The following is a 24,800-nucleotide window of genomic DNA, read 5'->3' on the forward strand; positions in this document are numbered from 1 at the left end:
GGATCATGACCTGAGCCGAAGGCAGTCGCTTAACCGACTGAGCCACCCAGGCGCCCAATTTTGTCATGTTTAAAAGGAAAGAAAAGGGGGTGCCTGGGTGGCTCAGTCGGTTAAGCGACTGCCTTCGGCTCAGGTCATGATCCTGGAGTCCCGGGATCGAGTCCCGCATCGGGCTCCCTGCTCGGCGGGGAGTCTGCTTCTCCCGCTCCCCCCTCTTGTGCTCTGTCTCTAAAATAAATAAATAAAATCTTTAAAAAAAAGGAAAGAAAAGTGTTTAAGTTCATTAACCACATTAAATTACTTTATATTCTAATTAAGGACTCATGGTTAAGAAGTTCCCCAAACACAGTGATAAAAATACATAGTTATTACCTGTTAATGGGCTGAACTCTGTTCCCCCAAAATTCGTATCTTGATGTCTTAACCCCCAGTACCTCAGAATGTGACTATATTTGGAACAGGGACTTTAAAGAAATTAATTAAGGTAAAATGAGATCATAATGAGTGGGCTCCAATTCACTATGACTAGTATTCAAGAAGAAGAGATTAGGACATAGACAGGTACAGAGGAAGGCCACATGAAGACAGTGAGGAGACAACCATCTATAAGCCAAGGAGAGAGGCCTCAGAAAAAAACCAACCCTACAGACACCTTGATCTTAGACTTCCAGCCTCCAGAACCACGAGAAAATCAATTGTTACTTAGGCCAGTTAGTCTGTGATACTTTGTTACAGCAGCCCTTGCAAACTAATACATTACCCAATAATATGGAAAGCTAAGAATTCAACTTAATCAGGGAATCTCACTTCTTCTGTTGTAGCAAATAAAAACCTGGGTTCTGATCATTTTCTGATTGTATTTTTTTTTTTTTTTGGTGGTGGTGGTGGTGGGGGAGAAGTGTTCTTTATGAAAAGAACACTTAATTGGAATAATTTCAAATTCCACAATAAAAAGCACTGTTGTCAAGCTATTCACTGAGCTCTCAGAGGGGACAGAGAAGAAGAAAAGCAACCAGATCCTCTGTAATCTCCTCAAGCTTTATTTTTAAGTTTCCACTTGAGTAAATGGCTGCCTAGTCCTCCAACTTTTGTTGGGTCCTCAGTTCCTCTCCGCCCAACTCCTTTCCTTTTCTTTCCTTCCTTTTCCTACCTTCCCTTTCCTTCCCTGTTGTAAGGTTGGAAAACATCAACCTGATTTTTGATCTAGCTCTCAACTCACCTGGAGGTGATCTAGTGATTTATGAACATTTCATATATAATCCAACTCACCATTATATGTCTCTAAACTGCATGTACTCCAAAAAATGGCTGTGAATGCCCCCCATATGTTACTATTACCTTCATAATGCATTTGTGTATTTCCTCAATTAGAAATTTATACTATAAATGGACATGAAAAGTTCTTTTAACTGTGACACTCTAAGCTAGCAGTCTTAAGTAAGGCACAAAAGTGGTAAAAGTGTTTAAACATGTCAACTCACAGCACTGGTGGTTTTTTTAGATCGGCTCTTGGGTTTTTCCTTCTCGCTTTCTACAATGTACTCTTTCTTCTCAATGGGTTCTTGCTTGACGATGCCTTTCGTTTCTTTCTCTGTAAGAGGCAATCAGAGTTAGCGCTTCACGTACTACACTTGGCTCACCTTGCTCCCTCACCTCTCACCTCTCCCTCCCCCAAGCTACACACAGGACACAAACACAATTTCCTTGTTTCTTTTCAATGCAGGAGCAGCAGCACCCAGTGTTACCATGTTCAAGGGCTAGGTGCTGACTGCTTATGGTAAAATGCAAACTCTCACACCATTTAAATGTGGGCACTTCTGGATATGGGTACTTCTGGATATGTTGCTCAGGTTTGTAGGCTTTTAAAATAGGAGCCAAAGATACAGTCTTCTTAACATGTTACCAAGACATGATATATATTGATGAAAGCAGGTTCCTGTATTCCTCCACATTATAGAGTATTCCTCCATAACCCATGACTACTTACTGCCCCAACTTCCTGGTTCCAAAGACTGAGAATTTCGGCTAAAACAGTAACTATCAATATGGTAGGTAGGTGCTGTGCTAAATGCTGTCCATAGATCATCTAACCTTTTGCAACAAATCCATTTCAAAGATAAGAAAACGGACACTAAAATAAATCAAGAAATATCTAAGGTCATACAACTACTTAGTGGTTAGGCCAGGATTCAGATTCAGATATATATTTCTAAAAATCCACCTACTTTCCACTACATTGTGCTGCCTTTCCACTAAACTCATCAACCACTAAGAAGAACCAATTTTAATAACTTCTTCATTTGTATGTGCCTGCCCATATAGGATTTAGGACTTCTCTTTTTAGAGTCCTGAACAGGTTTACCTCTCAGTGACTGACATCAAGCAATGGCCAGCCAAGCAATTATCAACTAAAATTCAGATTTAGAAAACATGTCTGCCTGCCATGCCTGAAATAAACTTAACAGATATCCAGTCAAAGGCACCTATGCTACTCATAAAACACTTCTTTTCAATGAATGCCATTTAACCAAATTTCAGAATAGCACTTGGTGACAGTTGAGAAAAACGCAATCATATTTCTAATATGCGTATCTGTTTACTTCTACTGGTCACTAACTATGAGAACAGGGACATTAACATATTAAGATTTTATTTCAAGACCCAACCCACTGACTAGTATTCAATAGTTGCTATAAGGTTTCCTTAAAAAATGAATACTTATTTTTACTAATTTACTTTTACTTCTTTCCTACCCATGGATAAACACTCTCTTACCATTTTCACATTTTGGAGTTGGACAGCCCATCCGTCGTCTCAGGTTATGAGTTCTGGCTTCTGCTGCTGTCTCTTCTGGTTCTATTTTAATATTCATGGCCTTTAAAAAAGTTGTCATATACATAAATATTTCCTCTTAAAAAAGAAATCTTCTAAAATGCAACTGAAATCTCAAGGTGACTATAATCTTATAAATTGTCTTATAAATAGACATTCAAAACATGCTTCTCTCTCCCCACAGAGGCGAGATCTACCCTTAAAATTACTATTATTTAAGGAAAGGAAAAAATCTTAGAATACTCTTAGAAAAAATCTTAGATACTCTTCTATCTCCACAGGTCAAAAAAATAGGGAAGAACCAAAGGATCAGGAACAAATTAGGGGAAGTGTCATTACCCCACTGGGAACAGATCTGATTTTCCTCCTAAAAGCTTCCCAGTTCTCATCTATTCACCTTACGCTTGATTCAGTCATCACTAAGCCAAATCCTTAACAGTTATATAAATATAATTTCGTTAGCCTAGAAGAGTTTACTGGCTTTTTCCAAAGTTGGCTCATATTTATAGAAAACTCAGCTTCCATAATAATTTTCTATTAATTCTTCTATTAAAAACTGTTATTATAAGATGGGGCGCCTGGGTGGCTCAGTTGGTTAAGCGACTGCCTTCGGCTCAGGTCATGATCCTGGAGTCCCTGGATCGAGTCCCGCATCGGGCTCCCTGCTCGGCAGGGAGTCTGCTTCTCCCTCTCCCACTCCCCGTTTGTGTTCCCTCTCTCGCTGTGTCTTTCTCTGTCAAATAAATAAATAAAATCTTTAAAAAAAAAACAAAAACAAAACTGTTATTATAAGCTACTCTTCTAACATCACTAAATTATTAAGGATTCTCCTATCATTAAGTCAGCCTCAATTTTCAATGTTTCTCAAAGTGGTAATACTTATTGATAAAGCAAACAACTTTGGGAAGTGTTTGTGGAACTGCACTTGATCATTTTTGCCCTTGTTCATTCATATGTATTCAGGATGTCCACTGCTGACAAAATTTCTCCCAGGATGCTATCATCACCCTGTGTGTCTCTCATCAAGGCAAACCTAGGCACCCACAGCACCAGGGCATGTCTTATACATTTAAAGATCAAGATGTGCTCAAACAAGAATTTTTTACACTAATGAAATCCAAGCATGCTTATGGGCTTCGAATAACCGTATTTTCCTATTCTGAGGCAATCTTAATTCAGAAAAATGGAGTCACTAAATTTTTTCCTATCTCTAACTTACCTAAGTTAAAAATAATCCCCTTACTTATTTTTATTTTTATTTTTTTTTTAAGATTTTATTTATTTATTTGACAGAGAGATAGAGAGCACAAGTAGGCAGAGAGGCAGGCGGAGGGAGAGGGAGAAGCAGGCTCTCTGCCAAGCAGGGAGCCCAATGTGGGACTTGATCCCAGGACCCCGGGATCATGACCTAAGCCGAAGGCAGCTACTTAACTGACTGAGCCACCCAGGCGCCCGTAAAAATAATCCCCTTATTTATATCCATTTCCTCAGAAAACAAAATAGCTATTTTCTTTTTCATCTTGACCAATAATTACTAATAACCAGAGACTGATTTAGATATCTGATTAATGCAATGAGGCTTCCCAGCTCTAAGATGTTCCTAATACATTATCACTGATTCCTAACACTTATATGTCCATCAAGCTAGGCAAGAACCCCAAACCTTCACATCTCTGTATGGAAACAAGGTAACCAGGAAAGTACACTTTCCCTTTCCCAAGGGAAACCTCTCAGATTAGAAAAATCTTGAAGCAAACTGTCTTTCTCATCCGTTCACTTCTCCTGATCATCCCTCATGTTCTTTCATTTCATCTTATATATTCAATGCCTCCACCCCCATGCTGCCTAATTATTTTCTGTCTTAGCATAAATGTCTCCCATAGATTCCATACTCCTTTTCAGGAACTCTGAGAAAAACAGCTTTCACTATCTTCTAACCTCTCTGTTCAAGAAAAAAAAAAAAAAAAAAGTTCCCAGTTCTCTACTCCCTAGCCTCAACCCCCAATAAACACTGCCTAACTTCATGAGGGTAACAGGCAAACCAAACACCATCACAATGAATGCCTATTCTTCCTAACTCTGTTAATAAAGCAGCTGTCTGTCCAGGCAGCATAAACCTAGAAAGAATTCTTCAATCCCTTACTCCTTTGACAGTAGAGTCTCCCCAAATGTAAAAGCTAGAATATAAAAGCAATTAACAAGGTTCAAAACTATGAAGAGCACACACATGAGAGAAATCCAGTGTCAGACTGACAGTGGTAGAAGTGCTCAAGAATTCTGTCTAATCAACCTCATGAGGCTCTCACCTCTGCTCTCATGCGTTTTGCTCGTCGGGCTGGGGGGCAGGTTTCTGAGGGCTGCACAGACTGCCTCTGCGGAATATCGTGAGGTTTGTACTCCTTGTCCTTTGTGTCTGTGCTCAGGTTTGGCTTCTGCAAACACTAGAAATAAAACACAATTTATTAATCAATTTCCCTTCCTTTTCTAAGAATTTCAATGTATTTTGTAAGGTATATTTTACAGTTATTTACATAGATACATAAAAGGTCTGCAATTTTTAAGATCTAAATAAACACAAGTCTGCAGTTACCAATCATATACACACACACATATAAGAGTCTAAAAAAATCAGTGGCAGTATCGTAGCCAATGAGGTTTATCCGAGGCGCGATTATTGCTAATTGAAAAAATTTTTAGCAGGTGAATGGTGTTGCTTCAATTCATTTAACTGTACATGACATCAGGTTACACGAGGCCACAGCAGGCTCAAGGCACTCCCCCATGAGCCACTTGCAATTATCCCTGCTTGCGACTGTCAATTAATTGAAGGCTCAAACTGTTAGATAGGATCCTTGTAAGTTTCCAAAATAACTTTCCATATTGAGAATATTTGATTTTTTATAGTGTTTAGAGTCATAAAATAAGGAAACAATAGGTTTTCTACGTTTTAGAATCCTGAAGTTTCAAATATAACTAGCAATGTTCTGTGATCAAAGATATCACCTGAATTGAGAAAACAGGTAATTTGACTGAAGTGTTCTCCCTTATTAGTGCTTTCACTTACTTCAACATATTCCTACAAGGTCTAACTCACAAGACAAAGGCTAATAGGTAGCCCACAGCAATAACTTCCAGTTCTGATCAGATAAGAGTTTCTTCTTGCTTTGATTATTTTTTAGTTTGATTCTAGGCTTGCTGATAGAGGGTATTTAATGCCAACACAACAAAACACGGTAACATCAAAATATTACCACTGAATCTAATATGAATTTCAAGTAAGTAACACTTCTTCGTAATAGGACCCACGAGTATCACAAGAAGCATTTTTAAAAGCAGGTTCCAAGTTATAACCACTTCAGGTATGATATATCATCTATGCTAGAGTAAGACACAGTAAAATAATACCCTTCTAGAACTCCTGGCTCTCTGGGTACCATTACTACTATACAGTCTCACTACTGGCTCCTTCCTCCTAACATTTGCAGAAAGAATTCAGAGAATGGTGGGGGGGAGGGGGAACAAGAATAACAAAAGCAGAGTAATCATCTAACAAAACCTATTTCTAACATTTAAAAAATAGAATACACTATAAAAAAACTGATACAGATTACTTGATATTCTAAACAAGTAAATAAATCTACAACTGGTACAACAACCTATATATATTAAATATTCTGCTCATTTTAATTAAACTCATACATTGATTTGTCTGGAAATGTTAACAAAATTAGTATGGAATACCACCCTCCATTCTGTAACAAGTCCTCAAATTAAGCATTTAGAGTATATTTAATGAAAGCATGCTGATGGCATGCTGATGGGAATAAAACCTATCATCTAAATTAACCTCTTTATGTTTTTTATAAACTTTCTATTTGAGATCTAAAAGTATGTGTGATCATGTAGATACGAACTGAACTAAATCAAGGAAATTTAATAAAGTGGATGGTCAGATATTCAGAGATTAGGAGCACCTGGGTGGCTCAGTCAGTTAAGCATTGTCTTGATTTCAGCTCAGGTCATGATCTCAGGGTCATGAGACTGAACCCCACGAGGGGTCCTGCGCTCAGCGGGGAGTCTCCCTCTCCCCCTACCCCCGCTCGTGCTCACTTACTCTCTCTCTCCCTAAAATAAATAAATCTTTTTTTTTTTTTTTAAGGAAATTCACAGACTATATAATGTGGTCCCTATCTCTCACTAAGTCTAAGTAGTTCCACAAACTATGGTCTCTTTGTTCTACAGGGACTTTAGAGATCTAAGGTAAAACCAAGCTCAGAAACTTTTAGAATATACATGAAGAGCTTTATTGTTTGTTTAAGATTTTATTTATTTGACAGAGAGAGAGAGAGAGAGAGCACAAGCAGGGGGAGAGGAGAAGCAGGCTCCCCGCTGAGCAGGGAGCCCGAGATGGGACTCAATCCCAGGACCCTGGGATCGTGACCTGAACCGAAGGCAGACGCTCAACCAACTGCGCCACCGAGGCGCCCCTTTTCAAGATTTTATTTGAGAGAGTGAGCAAGAGAGAGCACAAGCCGGGGAAGGGGCACAGAGAGAGGGACAAGCAGACTCCCTGCTGAGCAGGGAGCCTAATGCGGGACTCAATCCCAGGACCCTGGGATCATGACCTGAGCTGAAGGCAGATGTTTAACCGACTGAGCCACCCAGGTGCCCAAAAAAGCTTTATTATTTTGTTCCAAACCACAATTCCAAACACGTAACTGATGTGTTTGCTTTGTATCCACTCCTAGTACATGCAGACTAATTTTAACCTTTGAGAAAGTGGGATTGAGAGGTGACTGATTCCACAGCATGAGGACACCATCTTACAGAGACAGAACAATCCGCTGAGGCACTCAGAAAACACAGGAATACAAGAGGGGCACCTGGGTGGCACAGTCGGTTCAGCGTCCAACTCTTGCTTTTGGCTCAGGTTGTGATCTCCGGGTCATGAGATCAAGCCTGGCATTGGGCTCCACGCTCAGGGCAGAGTCTTAAGAGTTTCTCCCTCCCTCTCCCTCCCCCACTGCTCTTTCTCTAAAATAAATAAACCTTAAAAAAAAAAAAGAAAAAGAAAAGCAGAAGAAAACACGGGACTACAGGAGTGGAGCCTCTGTCCCACTGCACCAGTACATCTCTGCTCAACTTTTCTTGTTTCCCAAAACCTACTCTAGGCTTCGGTTCACCCTTTTGCAACAATTCCTTTGTTGGGAATCACTTTTTTTCTTAATATTAAGACTTTATTTTTTTAGAGAAGTTTTAGGTTTACAGCATAGCTGAGATGAAGGTGGAGATTTACTATACACCCTGGACCCCCACATGCACAGCCTCCCCCATTGTCACCATCCCCCACCAGAGTAGTGATACATTTGTTACAAGTGATAAACCTATGAAGTCTATGGGTGACATTAGGATTCACTTGTGTACATTCTATGGGTTTGGACAAATATATAATGCCATGTAGGATATTTTCACTGCTCTAACAATCCTCTGTGCTCTGAATATCACACCCCCCCCTCCCCGCTCTCCCTCCTGCCCCAAAACCCCTGGCAACCACTGATCTTTTTTACTGTTTCTACAGTTTTGCCTCTTCCAGAATACTAAGTTTGGAATCACACAGTATAAGTAGCCTTCTCATGTTGGTTCTTTCACTTAGTGATATACATTTAAGGCTCCTCTCCTTGTCTTATCATGGCTTGAGACCTCTTTTTTCTTTTTTTACATCTCTTTTCTTTTTAATGCCTAATAATACTCCATTGTCTGGATATACCACCATTCATTTATCCATTTACCTACTGAAGGACAGCTTGGTTGCGTTCAAGTCTTGGCAATTAAGAGCAATAAAGTTGCTAAAACACATCTGTGTGCAGGTTCTGTGTGGACATGTTTTCAACTCCTTTGTGTATATACCAAGGAACATGACTGCTGGATTGGACGGTAACAAAGTATGTTTAGTTTTCTAAGAAATGGCCAAGTGTCTTCCAGAGTAGCTGTGTCATTTTGCATTCCGGCCAGCAATGAATGAAAACTTCTGCTGTCCTTGCCAGACTTTGTGCTGTCAGTGTTCTGAATTTGGCCATTCTAATTAGGTGTGTGGTAGTATTGCGTTTCCACTCTTCTAAAATATATGTATTCTAGGGGCGCCTGGGTGGCTCAGTCGTTGAGCGTCTGCCTTCGGCTCAGGTCATGATCCCAGGGTCCTGGAATCGAGCCCCGCATCGGGCTCCCTGCTCGGCGGGAGGCCTGCTTCTCCCTCTTCCACTCCCCCTGCTTGTATTCCCTCTCTCGCTGTGTCTCTCTCTGTCAAAGAAATAAATAAAATCTTAAAAAAAAAAAAAAATATGTATTCTAGTTATCCTTTCTCTAAGAATTATTTTCATAAATCAGAAATGAGCCAAAAATTAGGTACAAAAACTGGCCATCACGGTATAATAAATATAACATTCCACAATGAAGAAATCAAGGTCTGGCTATAAAAATGGAATGCCAGAGTCATTCAACTAGACCTTCAAAAATATTCAAGGACATGGCAAATGCTCATGATATATTAAGCAGAAAAAAGGCAGGTTATAATACTGTAAATGAATAATACAATCCCAGTGTGTGTATATATGCATAAAAATAGCCTTGAAAGAAAAAACAGGTGAGAGGATTAAGAGTGATTTTATTTTCATCACACTTTCCTTTGTTTTTAAGCTTTCTGCAATGAATACCTATCAGTGCCTAGAACATACTTGGCCCACAACGGGCGCCTCAAGAAGTATTTATCTGAGTTGTAAATGTAATGTTTGTAAAAGGTATCTTTTTTTTTTTTTTTAATTTATTTATTAGAGAGAGAGAGTGAGAGAGAGAGCGCAAGAGGGGGTAGGGTTAGAGGGAGAAGCAGACTCCCCGCCGAGCAGGGAGCCCGATGTGTGACTCGATCCCGGGAGTCCGGGATCATGACCTGAGCCGAAGGCAGTCGCTTAACCAACTGAGCCACCCAGGCGCCCTGTAAAAGGTATCTTTAAATACCTATTCCTTTCAGATTACAATTGAATAAATGCTTACATGCTTTCCAACTATGAAACTTACACTACCTAAATATATAGGTATTTTTTAAAATGTTGCAATCCATAAAGCAGGTAGACTCTTTCCTCTTACTCACTGTGACTTCCACACTGAAACAGAAAGGTTAACAAGGAGAAAATCTACTGTAGGCAACTGTATGTAGATCTGACTATAAAACAGAGGCATAAAGGTTCCACACACAACCGTCTAAATAATTTCATCCCTGGGGTCATTAAACATTCACACATGTATATTTAAAAATGACAACTTTCGGGCGCCTGGGTGGCTCAGTTGGTTAAGCGACTGCCTTCGGCTCAGGTCATGATCCTGGAGTCCCTGGATCGAGTCCCGCATCGGGCTCCCTGCTCGGCAGGGAGTCTGCTTCTCCCTCCGACCCTCCCCCCTTTCATGCTCTCTCTCTCTCTCAAATAAATAAATAAATAAATAAATAAAAATAAAAATGACAACTTTCTGAATATTAGACTGGTCATGTTCTTTTAAGCTGAAAAGAAAGCTCCCCTGGAATCAAGAAGGGAGAAAGGGTAGAAAAATGTGATGCTATAAAAATCTATAGGACTTGAGCATTACAGATGGTATGTCTATAATATCAAGACAGAGTTTTGATTAGTAGTTTACCCTCTGAAACTATGTTATTATCTTTCTACTTCGCTATAACACAGTAACAATTCTTAAAATTATAGGGCTCACGGCTCCTGCCTTAGAATAACTCAAAGGGTGTAAATGGATTACGATATTATTCTTTCCATCAGGGTCTTGAAATAAGTAGGAAGATTTTATAATACAGTTTTACTTTAATTACAACAAAAGTTCCTATTTGAATAAGTTGGCAGATACCATCTTTATAAGGAAACAAACATGGCTACACAGGAACTATTAGAAGAGGGATCCATTAGCTATCCAGCATTATTAAGTCCCCTACCTTTCACCCATATCAGCGTTCTATCTTAAAATCTCCCTGGAAATCTCAGCTGGCAAGAACAGGTAGGCAAGTTATTTCACAGGTCGTACTTCCATGTGACAACTAGGAATATGCTCTCCATAATATGTGAATGCAAAAGCATGAACTGTAACAAGATAATAATCAACCTGTCATTTAAGGAAGACATAGCTTTAGTGAAGTTAAATACAGACTTCGGCTTAGGCTAATAGCAAAAGGCTATTTCCTCCACAACCTTATTCAATCCAAAAACAAACTTCTAAGCGCAGCTGTTCTCAAAACAAAACGACACAAACATCGAAGGAAAAATTCACAAAACGGAGTCTTCTCAACAATGTCGTCCACACAGAATTATTATTATTTTTTAAAGATTTTATCTATTTATTTGATAGAGGGAGACACAGCGAGAGAGGGAACACAAGCAGGGGGAGTGGGAGAGGGAGAAGCAGGCTTCCCGCAGAGGAGGGAGCCCGACGCAGGGCTCGATCCCAGGATCTGGGATCATGACCTGAGCCGAAGGCAGACGCCTAACGACTGAGCTACCCAGGCTCCCCCACACAGAATTAATTAAGGCCTCTTCATTCACCCTGAAAGACAACACACCAATAAGCTGTGAAATAAACAGGTTAAAGTTGGCCTCAATACTCACCCTCAAACTGTCTCCTGACAGGAACAAGTTGTAGGGATTGAGGATTCGTTCATAATGCCCTCTGATATGCGAGCCCACAGCTTTGCCAGGAGCAAATCCCATCTTGGTGGCAATTTTGGTCCATTTCCTATCCTTGCAAACAACTGCAAATCCACCTTCTTCTGCAACTAACTGTTAATAGCAAAAGAAATTAGAAACGCCTATATGGAAATCACTTCGAATTCCCTCATACCTAGGTATGACTCCAAGAACAAATGTTCTTGGCTGTGTAATTTTTAAAAATACATCTCCCAAGTCAAATGAAAACATATATGCACTACTAATTTCAAACTAGAAAATTGATCGCTTTTGACAACGTAATCCATAAACATTTGTACCCCCAAAAGCTACTTCTCAGTTCCCCAGAACAATCAAGATTTTCAGGGAGGAAGAACTAGATCAACAATTAAATCTCAAACAAAGAACGAGCCCTAGCACTTGGTCCAACACAGTGACCCTCAAAATCTCCATAAACTAAGGAGGAGAGATGGCACCATTTTGGGGGAAAGAATGTAGGCTTTACACTGAAGCGAAACTGAACTTCAGATACTGAATTATGACTCAGCCTTTAGAGCTTGGTCAATTTTCTCCCTAAGCCCCAGTTGTTTTAACTGTAATAAAACAGAAAGGAGTACCCTACAGAAATATTGTTAAGTTTTAAAATGACACACACAAAAGGTGGCAGCAAAATATTTCACAAGATAAGGCTTTCAGACCTGACAAGTAGAGCCCAATTACTGCTAAAGTGAATGGAGAATTTCATTTTATATATTTCAAACAATAAGTTTCTTTTTAAGATGGGGAAGATCAAATTCATGCTGGCAGAAAGGCACTAAAGTGAGGGAGATGGCCGTTAGCCTCTTACCTTATTGAGCTGAAACAAATCCAAGATCTTCCTCTCCACATGTGGAATTTTCAGAGTACTTCCCTGTAACTCCCAGTACTTTGCAATCTGGTCCAAGAAATTCAGTTTTACTCGAGTTTGAGCCTGAATGACAAAGAAATGAATTTTAATCTCACCTAGCTTATTTTAAAACCCCTTCTATTACCTATGTGTGTGGTATTTTCACTCTTAGAATATTACAGTGAGGGGCGCCTGGGTGGCTCAGTCAGTTGAGCATCCGACTTTTCCTTTCAGCTCAGGTCATGATCACAGGGTCGTGAGATCAAACCCTGCATGGGGCTCTGCACTCAGTGCAGAGTCTGCTTGAGATTCTCTCCTTCTGCCCCTCCCACTCATGCTCTCCTTCTCTCTCTAAAATAAATAAAATCTTAAAAAAAAAAAAAAAAGAATATTTAAGTGAAATATCACTTTCAAATTCAAAAGAGAAACTGCCAAAAAATATACAAAATAAAGCTGGTTAAATAATTATACATTAACTCAACAAAAATTTAATTCAGCCCCTACCATGTGTCAAGCAAGGAGTTAAGCACTCAGTAAGCCTTTCCTTAAGTAGGCACTCTGAAAAGGCCTTCACTTACAGAGTACTATAAGCACAATTTTGTTATTGGTTAAAATTATATGACAAGTAAGCTTCTATATGCCCCTCTTGGTCTTTTTACAATTGGGGTATTTTAAAGGTCTGTTCTTTCCAAGCACAAATTTTCTTATTTTCTCAAACACAAATCCCAAAACAGATTTACAACAGTGATTCCATATCAATTTTAATGAGTCCTGATAAGATAACAGAAAACCAGAAAACTTTCTTAATTAAATGTTATTCCCTTAACAGATTATTACTGTTGTCTATAAGTCATTAAAAAAAATCTGTCATTTTTCTTTCCCCTCCTTGAAAATTAAGTTTAAGTCAGACAGTTTTAGGAGTTTTATCTTGCTCAAGAGCAAAACTGAGATTAATGTTCAGATGTTCCCAAACACAGTCTAAGACCTCAAAGTTTCCTATCTTTCAAGCTCAACTTGAAAATACAAACACTAGATACTACTACCACCAATGTCCAAAGAATCCCAGTGGACATGTGTTCCACTTAAGTTAAAAATGTCTTGTTTTGTATAGAAAAGCAAAACATGATTCAATGTTAAAATCAGGTTAGCGAAATGTTAATGTAAACATTACTTCTAGGTTATCAATACCCAAGCCTTATTCACCCTGTACTTTAGGGTTTCAGTAGCAAAGGGATTGAAGAAACATCATCTCTTCTCTAAAGAATACCCAAGTATTCCTCACCCCTCCTTAGGAAATTAAAGTGTGTTATTAAACCTAAGTGAAGATGTGTATTTGGAAGAAAATTAGAGCTGGAAATCTTTTCCAATAGATGGTTCTCAAAGCACATTCCTTTCAAGACCTAAATTCTTGTGGTTGTCACCTAAATTTAGAAGGATTTAAATGAATTAAGAGGCCAACAATGATTGACAAAAATCAGTGTTTTTAATGCTCTCTGGCTTGCTACAAAGGCCTCACTGCCATTTGTTTTACCATGATTATCAATGACTGGCCATATTTTAGCTTCACTAAAACCACTAGATTTGTGACAGATTCTTCGAAGAAAGTCCCTCTGGAATACAGTCCACCAGAACAACAGTAAAGATATTACCTCCAATTCATTCAGCCTCTGGATACGTGGGGTAAAATGAAGTTTGTCAACATCACATGCAAATGGTGGCTGCCAATCCTAAGGGAGAAGCAAAGGCTTTGATTAGAAGAATTTATAATTCTGACATTTAAAAAATTTTGTTAAAACCCCAGTTAAGTAAAACCCACTATCTCTAACCAGTCAAATAAAATAGAACATGGGTAATAGTTTCTTAACCTTTTTCTACCAGAACAGCAGAATATGTATGATTACCCTTCCCCATATAAATGATGCATCCTGTGCACACCCTTTTCACACCCTTTCAAATGAGTAAAGTCACTTAACCTCAAGCTGTTGAAAAACCCCTGACTTTAAAGTTTATTTTTAGTAATCTCTTACACCCAGCGTAGGGCTCGAACTCACCACCCCAAGATCAAGAGTCACACACTCTTCGGACTGAGCCAGCCAGGCACCCCCCCCCCAAAAATCAATGACTTTGAAAGAGATTTTGATTCCTCTACTCCATATAAGTTATCTTTTTACAAAATAGCTATTTAACGGGGCGCCTGAGTGGCTCAGTCGTTAAGCGTCTGCCTTTGGCTCAGGTCATGATCCCAGGGTCCTGGGATCGAGCCCCGCACTGGGTTCCCTGCTCAGCGGGAAGCCTGCTTCTCCCTCTCCCACTCCCCCTGCTTGTGTTCCTTCTCTCGCTTTGTCTCTCTCTGTCAAATAAATAAATAAAATCTTTAAAAAAAAAAAAATAGCTATTTAACATCAAAACATCCATAAACTATATTTTTATATGTAACCTCCTAGTTACCTTAACTTTTATTATAAAATTAAAGATAAGTTTGGGGGGGGGTGGTGAAGACTGCCATTCAAGACTAATTTTAAAGAATCGTCCTTAACATATCTACTGCTACAGATTCTTAGAAGAACTGCAGTCATGAGGAAATAATCAGACAAGGAAAATATTATGCTACCTCTAAGTAGAAAACTTAAATGTCTACAATAGGAGAATAGTTAAAGGAATAAAAATTATGCTGTTATTAATGGGTATAGAGTTTCAGTTTGGAATAATGAAAAAGTTCTGGAGATGGATTAGTGTTAATAGTTATGAATGTACTTAATGTCATTGAATTGTACCCTTAAAATTATTACAATGGTAAGTTCTGTATTATACATAATATTTTAACAAATTAAAAAAAGCAAAAAGACAAAAAATTATGCTGTGGTATAGCTCTATTTATTGACATTGAAAGATGTTCCCTATATTCGTTAAGGAGGAAAAGAAAAACAGGCAATGCAATATAAAAATAAAACATTGGAAAGATATACAGCAAAACCGTTAACAGTGGTTGTCTTTGGTGGTAGGATTATAGGTGATTTTCTTTTACTTCCTTAGCCATTTGAAATACAATCTTAAATATATTTACATACATTAAATAACATCTATTACATATTAAATAAGTTACTTCAGATTGAGAAAATACAAGGAAGTTCACAGTCTTTTTACCCAACTTCATACCCAGAAGTTTGTTCTAAGAAAATAATTCACCCAGAATCAACAAAATACATGCACGAAATTAACTGCAGCATAATGTTAGAAAGATATGATTGATATTATAACAACACTGAATATTATACAGCATTTTAAAATTCTAGATTTATGAAGAACTCAGACCAATAAATAAGAAAATATAGAAAAACGGACAAATTGTGTTAGTAGTTAGCAAGAAAAAATGGCTAGCTGTAAAAAGACTGGTGTCCAACTTTATTCAAAATTCAAGAAATACACATGATCCCCTTGTTTTTACCTACCAGGTTAGCAATGATTTAAATATACACACGACCAGTATTAGCAATATGGGAGGAAATGTGGACCCTGATGATTAGTACACTGTTTTTGGAGGTCAATTAGAAAACATCAAATTTTTAAAGGTCTACTGACCCAGCAATTCCTTGGGTGACAATTTACAAATATCTGTTACCACTCACAAAGAAAAAAGGAAATTTACTGCAGAATTGTTTTAACTTAAAACCTTAATATTGGGGCACCTGGCTAGCTCAGTGGGTGGAACATGAGGCTTTTGATCCCAGGGTTTAATTAAGTTCAAGCCCCACATGGGGTGTAGAGATTACTTTAAAAAAATAATAAAATCTTAAAAAGAAAACCTTAGTATCTATCAGTGGATAGTAAGGTAAATAAATGTTGACACATCTGTAAATAGCAATAAAATACTCTGCAGCTGTAATAAAGAAAAAAAATCTACATGTTCTAAATATAGAAAGACAGCCAAGATTGAATGAGTAAAAAAAACTAAAATACAGGGACGCCTGGGTGGCTCAGTCGTTGAGCATCTGCCTTCGGCTCAGGTCATGGTCCCGGCATCCTGGGATCAAGTCCCACATCGGGCTCCTTGCTCAGTGAGGAGCCTGCTTCTCCCTCTCCCTCTGCTGCTCCCCCTACTTGTGCTCTCTCTCTCTGACAAATAAATAAATAAAAATCTTTAAAAAAAAAAAAACGAAAATACGTAAAATCATGCAAACAGTATTACATATATGTAAATTTTAAAAGACTTTCATAATAGGAAAGAGATTACTGTTATTTCAAATCTATATTATTAGAATTTTTATTACTATTGATTGCTTTTAGTTTAAAAGTAAAACAAGGTCTGGGGCGCCTGGCTGGCTAGGTCCATGGAGCATGCAATTCTTGATCTTTGGGTAGTTAGTTCAGGCCCCACGCTGGGCACAGAGCTTGCTTAAAAAAAGTAAAACAAGGTTTTGTTTTAGTGATAGGGAGACTTCAGTAAAAGTGCCCACCAGCAATGCCTGATAAACTATTATGTTAAAAAGATTACATTTTACCACAATTTATTTTAATAAGAAAAAAAATGCAGATTACAAATTGGTACAAAGCTATTTACTACCAAAAAGAAGAAACAAAAAAAAGGGAAAAAAATAAGGCTTTCAAGAAAACAGTAAAACAACTATTTTATGTTGTCATACTGCCTCTTCCACAAAGACTATGGTTCTTGTTTCAATGTCAGTTGTCAATTAAACAAATACTATATTTTGTTAATTAACTTAAAAATAACTACCTACTCCATCCTGGGTCAGAAAGATGAAAGTGATTTTTTTTTTTTTTAAAGATTTTATTTATTTATTTGAGACAGAGAGAACGAGAGACAGCATGAGAGGGAGGAGGGTCAGAGGGAGAAGCAGACTCCCTGCCGAGCAGGGAGCCCGATGCGGGACTCAATCCCGGGACTCCAGGATCATGACCTGAGCCGAAGGCAGTCGCTTAACCAACTGAGCCACCCAGGCGCCCCAAGATGAAAGTGATTTATTTTTGTTTAGCTTGATAACTAAAGATAAGGAAAGCAATGTGTTTAATTGTACAGAACACAATGTAGTGGGAGAAAATCACATTGCTCAGTATTCTGTCACAGGCTAATAGAAGACTTTCTGTTGCTCAGAGCTTTGCTCTCTAATACTTCATAAAAGCTGTAGGCTTTCTGAAATGAACTGATCTGGGTTGAAGGTTAGACCAAAAATGTATCAAAGATAATGTGTAAGAATATACAAGTAAATGATTAACATACTGTCCACACGGCCTGAGAATTTTATAAACTAAGACTTATGGGTAATGTATGACGTCCCCTGATTAATCAAGTAGGCATTTTTCTTTTCCAAACAGGCCTTCTAATCCCAAAACACAATGATAGAGAAATTAATTTCATCTCATCTATATATTAAAGTTTTATATATTACAGTGAGCTATGTCTTTGTATGTATGTATGTATATGTATGTAGTATATAATTTATGCTTATTTCATACTGAAGCTTTTTCAAATAAAATGAATCCTAAAAATAAAGCATCAAGAGGAAAACAGTACATATCTATCACTAAGGAAGTTCACACAGTAGCTTTGCTAAAAACGAAAACTCTTTCAGAAGATCAATCCTCCATTAAACACAGATCGCTGAAAACTGTCACCTCTTCTAGTTAAAGAATGAGGGAAAATGGAGTAATGCCATTTAGTTTCAAGACTTTCATTGTCAGCTGAAAGCTTTACTCCAATAAAAGAATTACATATTATTTGCAATGCTCACTGAAATATTAGAATTAAGATATCCTTGGCTGAGTCTGGCCTCGATGGGCTGTAACTTTTACATGAGGGAAAAAAGCCATCAGAAGAGGAAAAAGACCATTAAATAATAGTGTGATAATTTTGGGTTTGACACTTAGGTATCTAAAGGGGATACTATACAATCTAACCAAAACTTTTAGCCTCTAACAATAAAATGGTTCATAAATCATTTTTCTAACATAAAAACAGTATTTCCATACTAACTAGGTGTTGTAACAGTTCATAGATTGCAAGGCATCCCATATAAATTCCCTAAGATTCACTCACTTTTAAAACTTTAAAATGGCTTTTAGAGGTGCCTGGGTGGCTCAGTTAAGGGAGCAACTCTTGATTTAGGCTCAGGTCATGATCTCAGGATCATGGGACTGAGCCCCCTGTTGGGCTCCACGTTCAGCACAGAGTCTGCTTGAGTTTCTCTCGCCCTCCTCCTCTGCCCCTCCCCCTTTCTCTCTCTCTCACTGAAATATATAAATTTTTTTAAAAAATAAAATAAAATAAAACAGCTTTTATTTTAAGCCTTCATTTTCAAAGTCTTATTTATTATTATTTAACTATTATTTAAAAGTTCAATTATTATTAGATTTTATTTATTTATTTGACAGAGAGAGAGAGAGAGAGACAGCGAGAGAGGGAACACAGCAGGGGGAGTGGGAGAAGGAGAAGCTGGCTTCCTGCAGAGCAGGGAACCTGATGTGGGGCTCGATCCCAGGACCCTGGGATCATGACCTGAGCCGAAGGCAGACGCTTAATGACTGAGCCGCCCCAAAGTTCAGTATTTTCCTAAGCAATAAAAAAATATATTCCTTGGGAAGGCAATTAAGTAGGAAGTTGAAGCTTCAAAATCCTCAGAGGCCTGGGAAACAACAAGCAAACATTTTCCTTAGTCCCAGCACTAACTGAGAGCAACAACATACAGTACATTTAACTGAGAGAAATGTGCAATAACATTGACCAGTGGGAGAATAACTTTCATAGGATGCTAAGGATTTTTTCAAAAACTCCATGAAAATTCACTCTGTAAATGATCCACAATTAGCATCCACATATCAGAATATTCTTATTCTAAATACAGAGAAGCTATCACCATTTTGAGATCTAATACTCAGCAAAAAGAGAAAGTACTCTACAAAAGCTATTCCAAAAGTTGGTTCTCAGACTCCTGCAGACAAAACTAATTTTTAAAAAATCAATGTCAAAAGCTCATTCTGATTAGTTTAAAAAAATAACATTAACTAAGGACCAATGTATTTTTTAACTGCATTATGTTCTATTAAAGCCAGTCATCACAGAATAAATGACTCAAAAAATTTTTAATCCAATGCAGCAGAGCTAAACTTTGCTTTTGAATCCAGAGTCTTACTGTTTCTAGGTTATCAGTTTCTAGGTTATCAACACATTACCACGAAACTATGGTGCAAAATTTTAGGGAACCAAACAAAGAATTTATCTTAGTGTTTTAAGGCAAGTCAGAATTTTCAGTTGAGTATGCCAAGATTTATCAAGCTGAATAAAGATTTTTTTTTTTAAGAGCTATTTATTTGAAAGAGAGTTCAGCTGGGGGGGGGGCGGGGCGGGTAGTGAGGGGGAAGGACAGAAGGAGAGGGAGACAGAAAATCCCAAGCAGGCACCACATGCAGAATGCAGCATGGAGCCCGACATAGGGCTCTATCCCACATCCCTGAGGCCATGACCCAAGCGGAAATCCAGAGTCAGACGCTTAACCAACTGAGCTACCCAGGCACCCTTCAACCTTAATAAAGATTTAGGTAACACACATATGAGGTACAATTTAAAAGACTACTTTTTCGGGGTGCCTAGGTGGCTCAGTCATTAAACCTCTGTCTTCAGCTTGGGTCATGATCCCAGTGTCCTGGGATCAAGCCCCGCATTGGGCTCCCGGGCTCCCTGCTCCTCAGGAAGCCTGCTTCTCCCTCTCCCACTCCCCCCACTTGTGTTCCCTCTCTCTCTGTCTCTCTCTGTCAAAAAAAAAAAAAAAAAGACTACTTTTTCATCATGTTAATAGTTTTATGTCAATATGATATCCTTAGGACACCTGCATAAATCTAAGAGGTAGAACTGGGCACACCATAATCATTATAAATCCCCATTTATAAATTAAAAGACAAGCAGAGTTACTATTTATGAGTCCCTCAGTGGAGTCCAATGACCACTCACTGATGGGCGCCTACCAGGAAAGTTCTGTAATACAAAGGACTTCAGTGTCTTCCCAACAGAAATAAAATGATCGGCTAACTTCTCCCTTTCTTCTTAATTCCCTCAAGGTAGGCTTGGCACCAAGCAGCTTTAATTAGCCACCCATTTGTTCAAAGTCTGTTTAAGATCTCCCATCCTTAGTGAGCCACTAGTAAGAAAACAAACAAAAACACTGAGAATTTTCTTTTTAGACTTTAGAATCACACTTTCTTTCCTTAAATCAGAGGTTCTTACATTGTACAGAATTGAGTGTATGTGGATTTTTGGGGTACTGTTCACAGCTTTCACCAGGGTGTCAAAGGGGTCTGTAACCTTAAGAAAAAAATAAAAGTCCTACAAGTATGCTTCGCTTTCAAAAAGTTTTGTACCTTTAAGTTCTTACCTGACTACCCCAAACTACTTTTTTCAGTCCCTTCTTGTATTTAACCAAGACATGATAATGGATAAGACACTTGGCTCCTCAGAATATCAAGAGGTTGTATATATAGTACAGGACACAAAGAGCAATGCACTTAAAAGTCAGAAGACCTGGATTTGCATTTTGGTTCTTTAACCACCACTTGAAGGATCTTTTCTATTTGAAATGTACAAACAATAGCCACCTTCAGGACTATGGTGAAAATTAAAATTACAAATATAAAGGATTGTTTACTGTAAAATAAAAATAGCAAGTATTATACTTACATTAAGTTCTGACCACTGAAATATAATTTCTTCTAGCAAAAGTCACTGCAGCCTCAACTTTCAAGGAGCATCAGACCTCTAAGCTTTGTCTTTAAGGACTCTATCCTTCAAGCCTACCTCTAGTTGGCACCAGAGCAATTTCAACACAGGTTAAAGGGCTCCCTTATATTTCCACACCCCCCTGCCCCCTGTTATTTCTCCAGTGCTCATTTTTAAAGCACAATGACATCATTTCCCTTATTCTTGTAGAGTAAAATAGACGTTAAAGAGGATATGCTCTGGTGTCACACTGCCTGGGTTCAAATCCTGACTATGTGGCTTTGTACTAATCTCCCTGTAGATTAGGTGCATGTATAAAGGGGAAACTATGAGGCTTAATACATGTAATAGCCTTCAGACAGGTCCTGGCATTTACAAAGTAAATGGTCAAAAATGTTAGTCATGAGGAAATGTTTATGTTGCAAAGCTTTAGTTCCCAGGAAGCCCAATGCAACCTTGTTTTGTTTTATGATTGGTTATATTTAACACAATGGTTTCAAGTCTCTAATCTTCAATATATAATGAAGTTGTTATAATATTCAAGGCCCATTAATCTGATTCTTTTGTTGTATTTTTTTTCAGCTTTATTGAGATATATGCAACCTTTCTTTTTTTTTAAGATTTTATTTATTTATTTATTTATTTATCTATTTATTTATTTATTTATGTGAGAGAGAGAACACATAAGCAGGGGACGGGGAGGGCAGAGGGAGAGGGAAAAGCAGGCTCCCCACTGAGCAGGGAACCCGATGCGGGGCTCGATCCCAGGACCCTGAGATCATGACCTGAGCCGAAGGCAGACGTTTAACCGACTGAGCCACCCAGGTACCCTTATGCAACCTTGCTTCTTAAAGGAGAATATACTGTCAGGTTTCCATGCTTAAAGAGCTTTTTCTAAGATTGTTTTAGGTATGTAATTCAAGGGTAGAGGCACTTAATGGATCTGCTAAGAGAGGAGCTGCTAGGGTGGCAGTAGAATTCAATTCCTTTAACACTGTAGTGGGCAAGTCTATGTATGGTTCCACAATATTAATGTTTCATATTAACAAAGCCATTTCCTGTATGTCCACTATATAAAACGTCCTAACTACATATTTTCTTACTGGGGAAAAGCTAAGCAACAGAATAGGTTTAAAATAATTTTCCCTAATGCAAAAGTAATGCTCATTACTGAAATATCAGAGAACACATATAAAGAAGAAAAAAATTAGCCATAATCTCAGAGAAAACCTACTACATTCTGGCACACGTTTCCAGTATTTTCTAAAATGCTTATCTTCATAATTTTCAAAAAATTTTACTAATCAGGGGTGCCTGAGTGGCTCAGTAATTAAGCATCTGCTTTCGGCCCAGGGTCCTAGGATCCAGCCCCACGTCACGTCGGACTCCCTGCTTGGTGGGGGGTCTGCTTCTCCCTCTCACACTCCCCCTGCTTGTGTTCCCTGTCTCTCTCTGTCAAATAAATAAATAAAATCTTTTAAAAGATTTTTTTAATAATCATAATTTAAAAATACATAGGGCGCCTGGGTGGCTCAGATGGTTAAGCGTCTGCCTTCGGCTCAGGTCATGATCCCAGGGTCCTGGGATCGAGTCCCACATCGGGCTCCCGGCTCAGCGGGGAGCCTGCTTCTCCCTCTGACCCTCTCCCCTCTCACGCTGTTTCTCTCTCGCTCGCTCTCTAAAAAATAAATAAATAAAATCTTTAAAAAATAAATAAATAAATAATAAAAATACATATATTTCCTTTTACTTACACTTCACTTATACCTTATTTTTACTTATGCTGTGAACGTTTAATATTTCATTATATTGATACTTTTTAAAATTTATTATTGGACATTTAGGTTATTTCCTTTACTTTCCAATGTTAATCATTATAAATAAAATACCCAGGGGCACCTGGGTGGCTCAGTCAGTTAAGCTTCCGACTTGATCTCAGCTCATGTCTTGATCTGGGGTCATGAGTTCAAGCCCCACATTGGTTTCCACACTGGGCATGGAGCCTACTTAAAAAAAAAAAAAAAAAGTCCATACCTTGGTGCCTGGGTGGCTCAGTCGGTTAAGCCTCCAACTCTTGATTTCAGCTCAGGTCATAATCTCAGGGTCGTGGGATCGAGCCCTGCAGTGGGCTCCACACTCAGTGGAAAGCCTGCTTGATTTCTCTCTCTCTCCCTACTCCCCTCAAATAAATAATCTTAAAAAGAAAAAACTCCATACCTTTTAGAAGTTTGTTTTAGCCTCACTCAATGGTCATATTTTACACACTGCAGATACAGGAAAAAATAAATCAACTTGACCATAGTAGCTTAAGACTCTTTTAAGAATGACAGTTTATGGGCACCTGGGTGGCGCAGTCCATTAAGCGAACCTCCAGCTCTCAGCGGGGAGTCTGCTTAAAGATTCTCTCCCTCTGCCCCTCACCCTGGGTGCGCGCACTCTCTCTCTCTCTCTCTAGAATATATAAATCTTTAAAAAAAAAAAAATGAGGGCGCCTGGGTGGCTCAGTTGGTTAAGCGACTGCCTTCGGCTCAGGTCATGATCCCGGGGTCCTGGGATCGAGTCCCACATCGGGCTCCTGGCTCAGCGGGAAGCCTGCTTCTCCCTCTCCCACTCCCTCTGCTTGTGTTCCTGCTCTCGCTGTCTCTGTCTCTGTCAAATAAATAAATAAAATCTTTAAAAAAAAAAAAAAAAATGAATGACAGCTGGGGAGCCTGGGTGGCTCAGTCAATTAAGCATCTGCCTTCGGCTCAGGTCATGATCCGAGGGTCCTGGGATCAAGTCACGCATCAGGCTCCATGCTCAGCGTGGAGCCTGCTTCTCCCTCTCCCTCTGCCTCTCCCGGCTTGCGCGCGCTCTCTCTCAAACAAATAAATAAAATCTTAAAAAAAAAAAAAAAAAAAAGAATGACAGCTTATTCTGGCTCTACAGACAGATACCAGCTACATATAAGTGTATATAAGTGTAAAAATTATTTTTAAGGAGGAATTTAAAATTAAAACTACCTTCACAGAACAGTACTAAGATGTTCAATAAATGTTACTGAACAAGTAAAAAAAATTCTAGTCACAAAAGTTATTGTTAAACGTCTCTACAAAACTAAAGATAAAAAGTATAAAGTCAAAAAGTCTGACTGGTAAAAATGTGCCAATGAAGAAAACTTGATGACAAGACTTTGTAAACAAGGAGAAGACTTTAGTAAAAATACATCATGCCTATTACTGAGATATGGGTAAATCTATCAAGTGAGGTGAGGCTCAGGTTGTGGCACAGGGTTTATGTTATTTATGGTGATACAAAAATTCTCAGTTTTAAGTCCTCCATAGACAAGACTGCAAGAATAGATGTCCCCTTTAAAAAAAAATCACGGGTGGGACGCCTGGGTGGCTCAGTTGGTTGAGCATCCTCAGCTCAGGTCATGATCTCAGGGTCCTGGGATCGAGCCCCGCATCGGGCTCCCTGCTCGGCGGGGAGCCTGCTTCCCCTTCTACCTGCTCTGCCTGCCGCTGCCCCTGCTTGTGCACGCTCTCTCTCTCTGACAAATGAAATCTTAAAAAAAAAAAAAATCAGGGGTGCAGAGCCGGCTCAGTCAATGCAGCATGTGACTCTTGATCTCAGGCTTGTGAGTTTGAGCCCCCCACTTGGTGTAGAG

General features: G+C 38.7%; 1 protein-coding gene, 1 long non-coding RNA gene and 1 pseudogene across 5 annotated transcripts in view; 1 reads left to right on the forward strand and 2 right to left on the reverse strand.

Moving 5' to 3' along the window:
• The window catches only part of KDM5B (lysine demethylase 5B), an 81,272-nt gene that overhangs the window by 37,743 nt on the left and 18,729 nt on the right, over nucleotides 1-24,800 (reverse strand). For all 4 annotated transcript variants that reach the window (XM_081825004.1, XM_081825001.1, XM_081825003.1 and 1 more), the window contains exons 2-7: nucleotides 14,079-14,156; nucleotides 12,391-12,513; nucleotides 11,487-11,657; nucleotides 5,139-5,273; nucleotides 2,776-2,875; nucleotides 1,482-1,591 (exon numbers count right to left, since the gene is read on the reverse strand). In XM_081825004.1, the coding sequence (XP_081681130.1) occupies nucleotides 1,482-1,591; nucleotides 2,776-2,875; nucleotides 5,139-5,273; nucleotides 11,487-11,657; nucleotides 12,391-12,513; nucleotides 14,079-14,156 (717 nt within the window). The remainder of the gene's footprint in view (nucleotides 1-1,481; nucleotides 1,592-2,775; nucleotides 2,876-5,138; nucleotides 5,274-11,486; nucleotides 11,658-12,390; nucleotides 12,514-14,078; nucleotides 14,157-24,800) is intronic.
• LOC115944225 (U4 spliceosomal RNA) lies at nucleotides 5,460-5,572 on the forward strand (annotated as a pseudogene).
• LOC145722341 (uncharacterized) lies at nucleotides 17,924-23,835 on the reverse strand. Its single transcript, XR_014146547.1, has 2 exons — nucleotides 23,493-23,835; nucleotides 17,924-23,345 (listed from the first exon to the last, which is right to left on the reverse strand). It is a non-coding gene; the product is annotated as an uncharacterized LOC145722341 (long non-coding RNA).

Source organism: Leptonychotes weddellii, chromosome 6, assembly GCF_054177405.1.
Source record: "Leptonychotes weddellii isolate Sample4059 chromosome 6, ASM5417740v2, whole genome shotgun sequence".
NCBI lineage: Eukaryota > Metazoa > Chordata > Mammalia > Carnivora > Phocidae > Leptonychotes > Leptonychotes weddellii.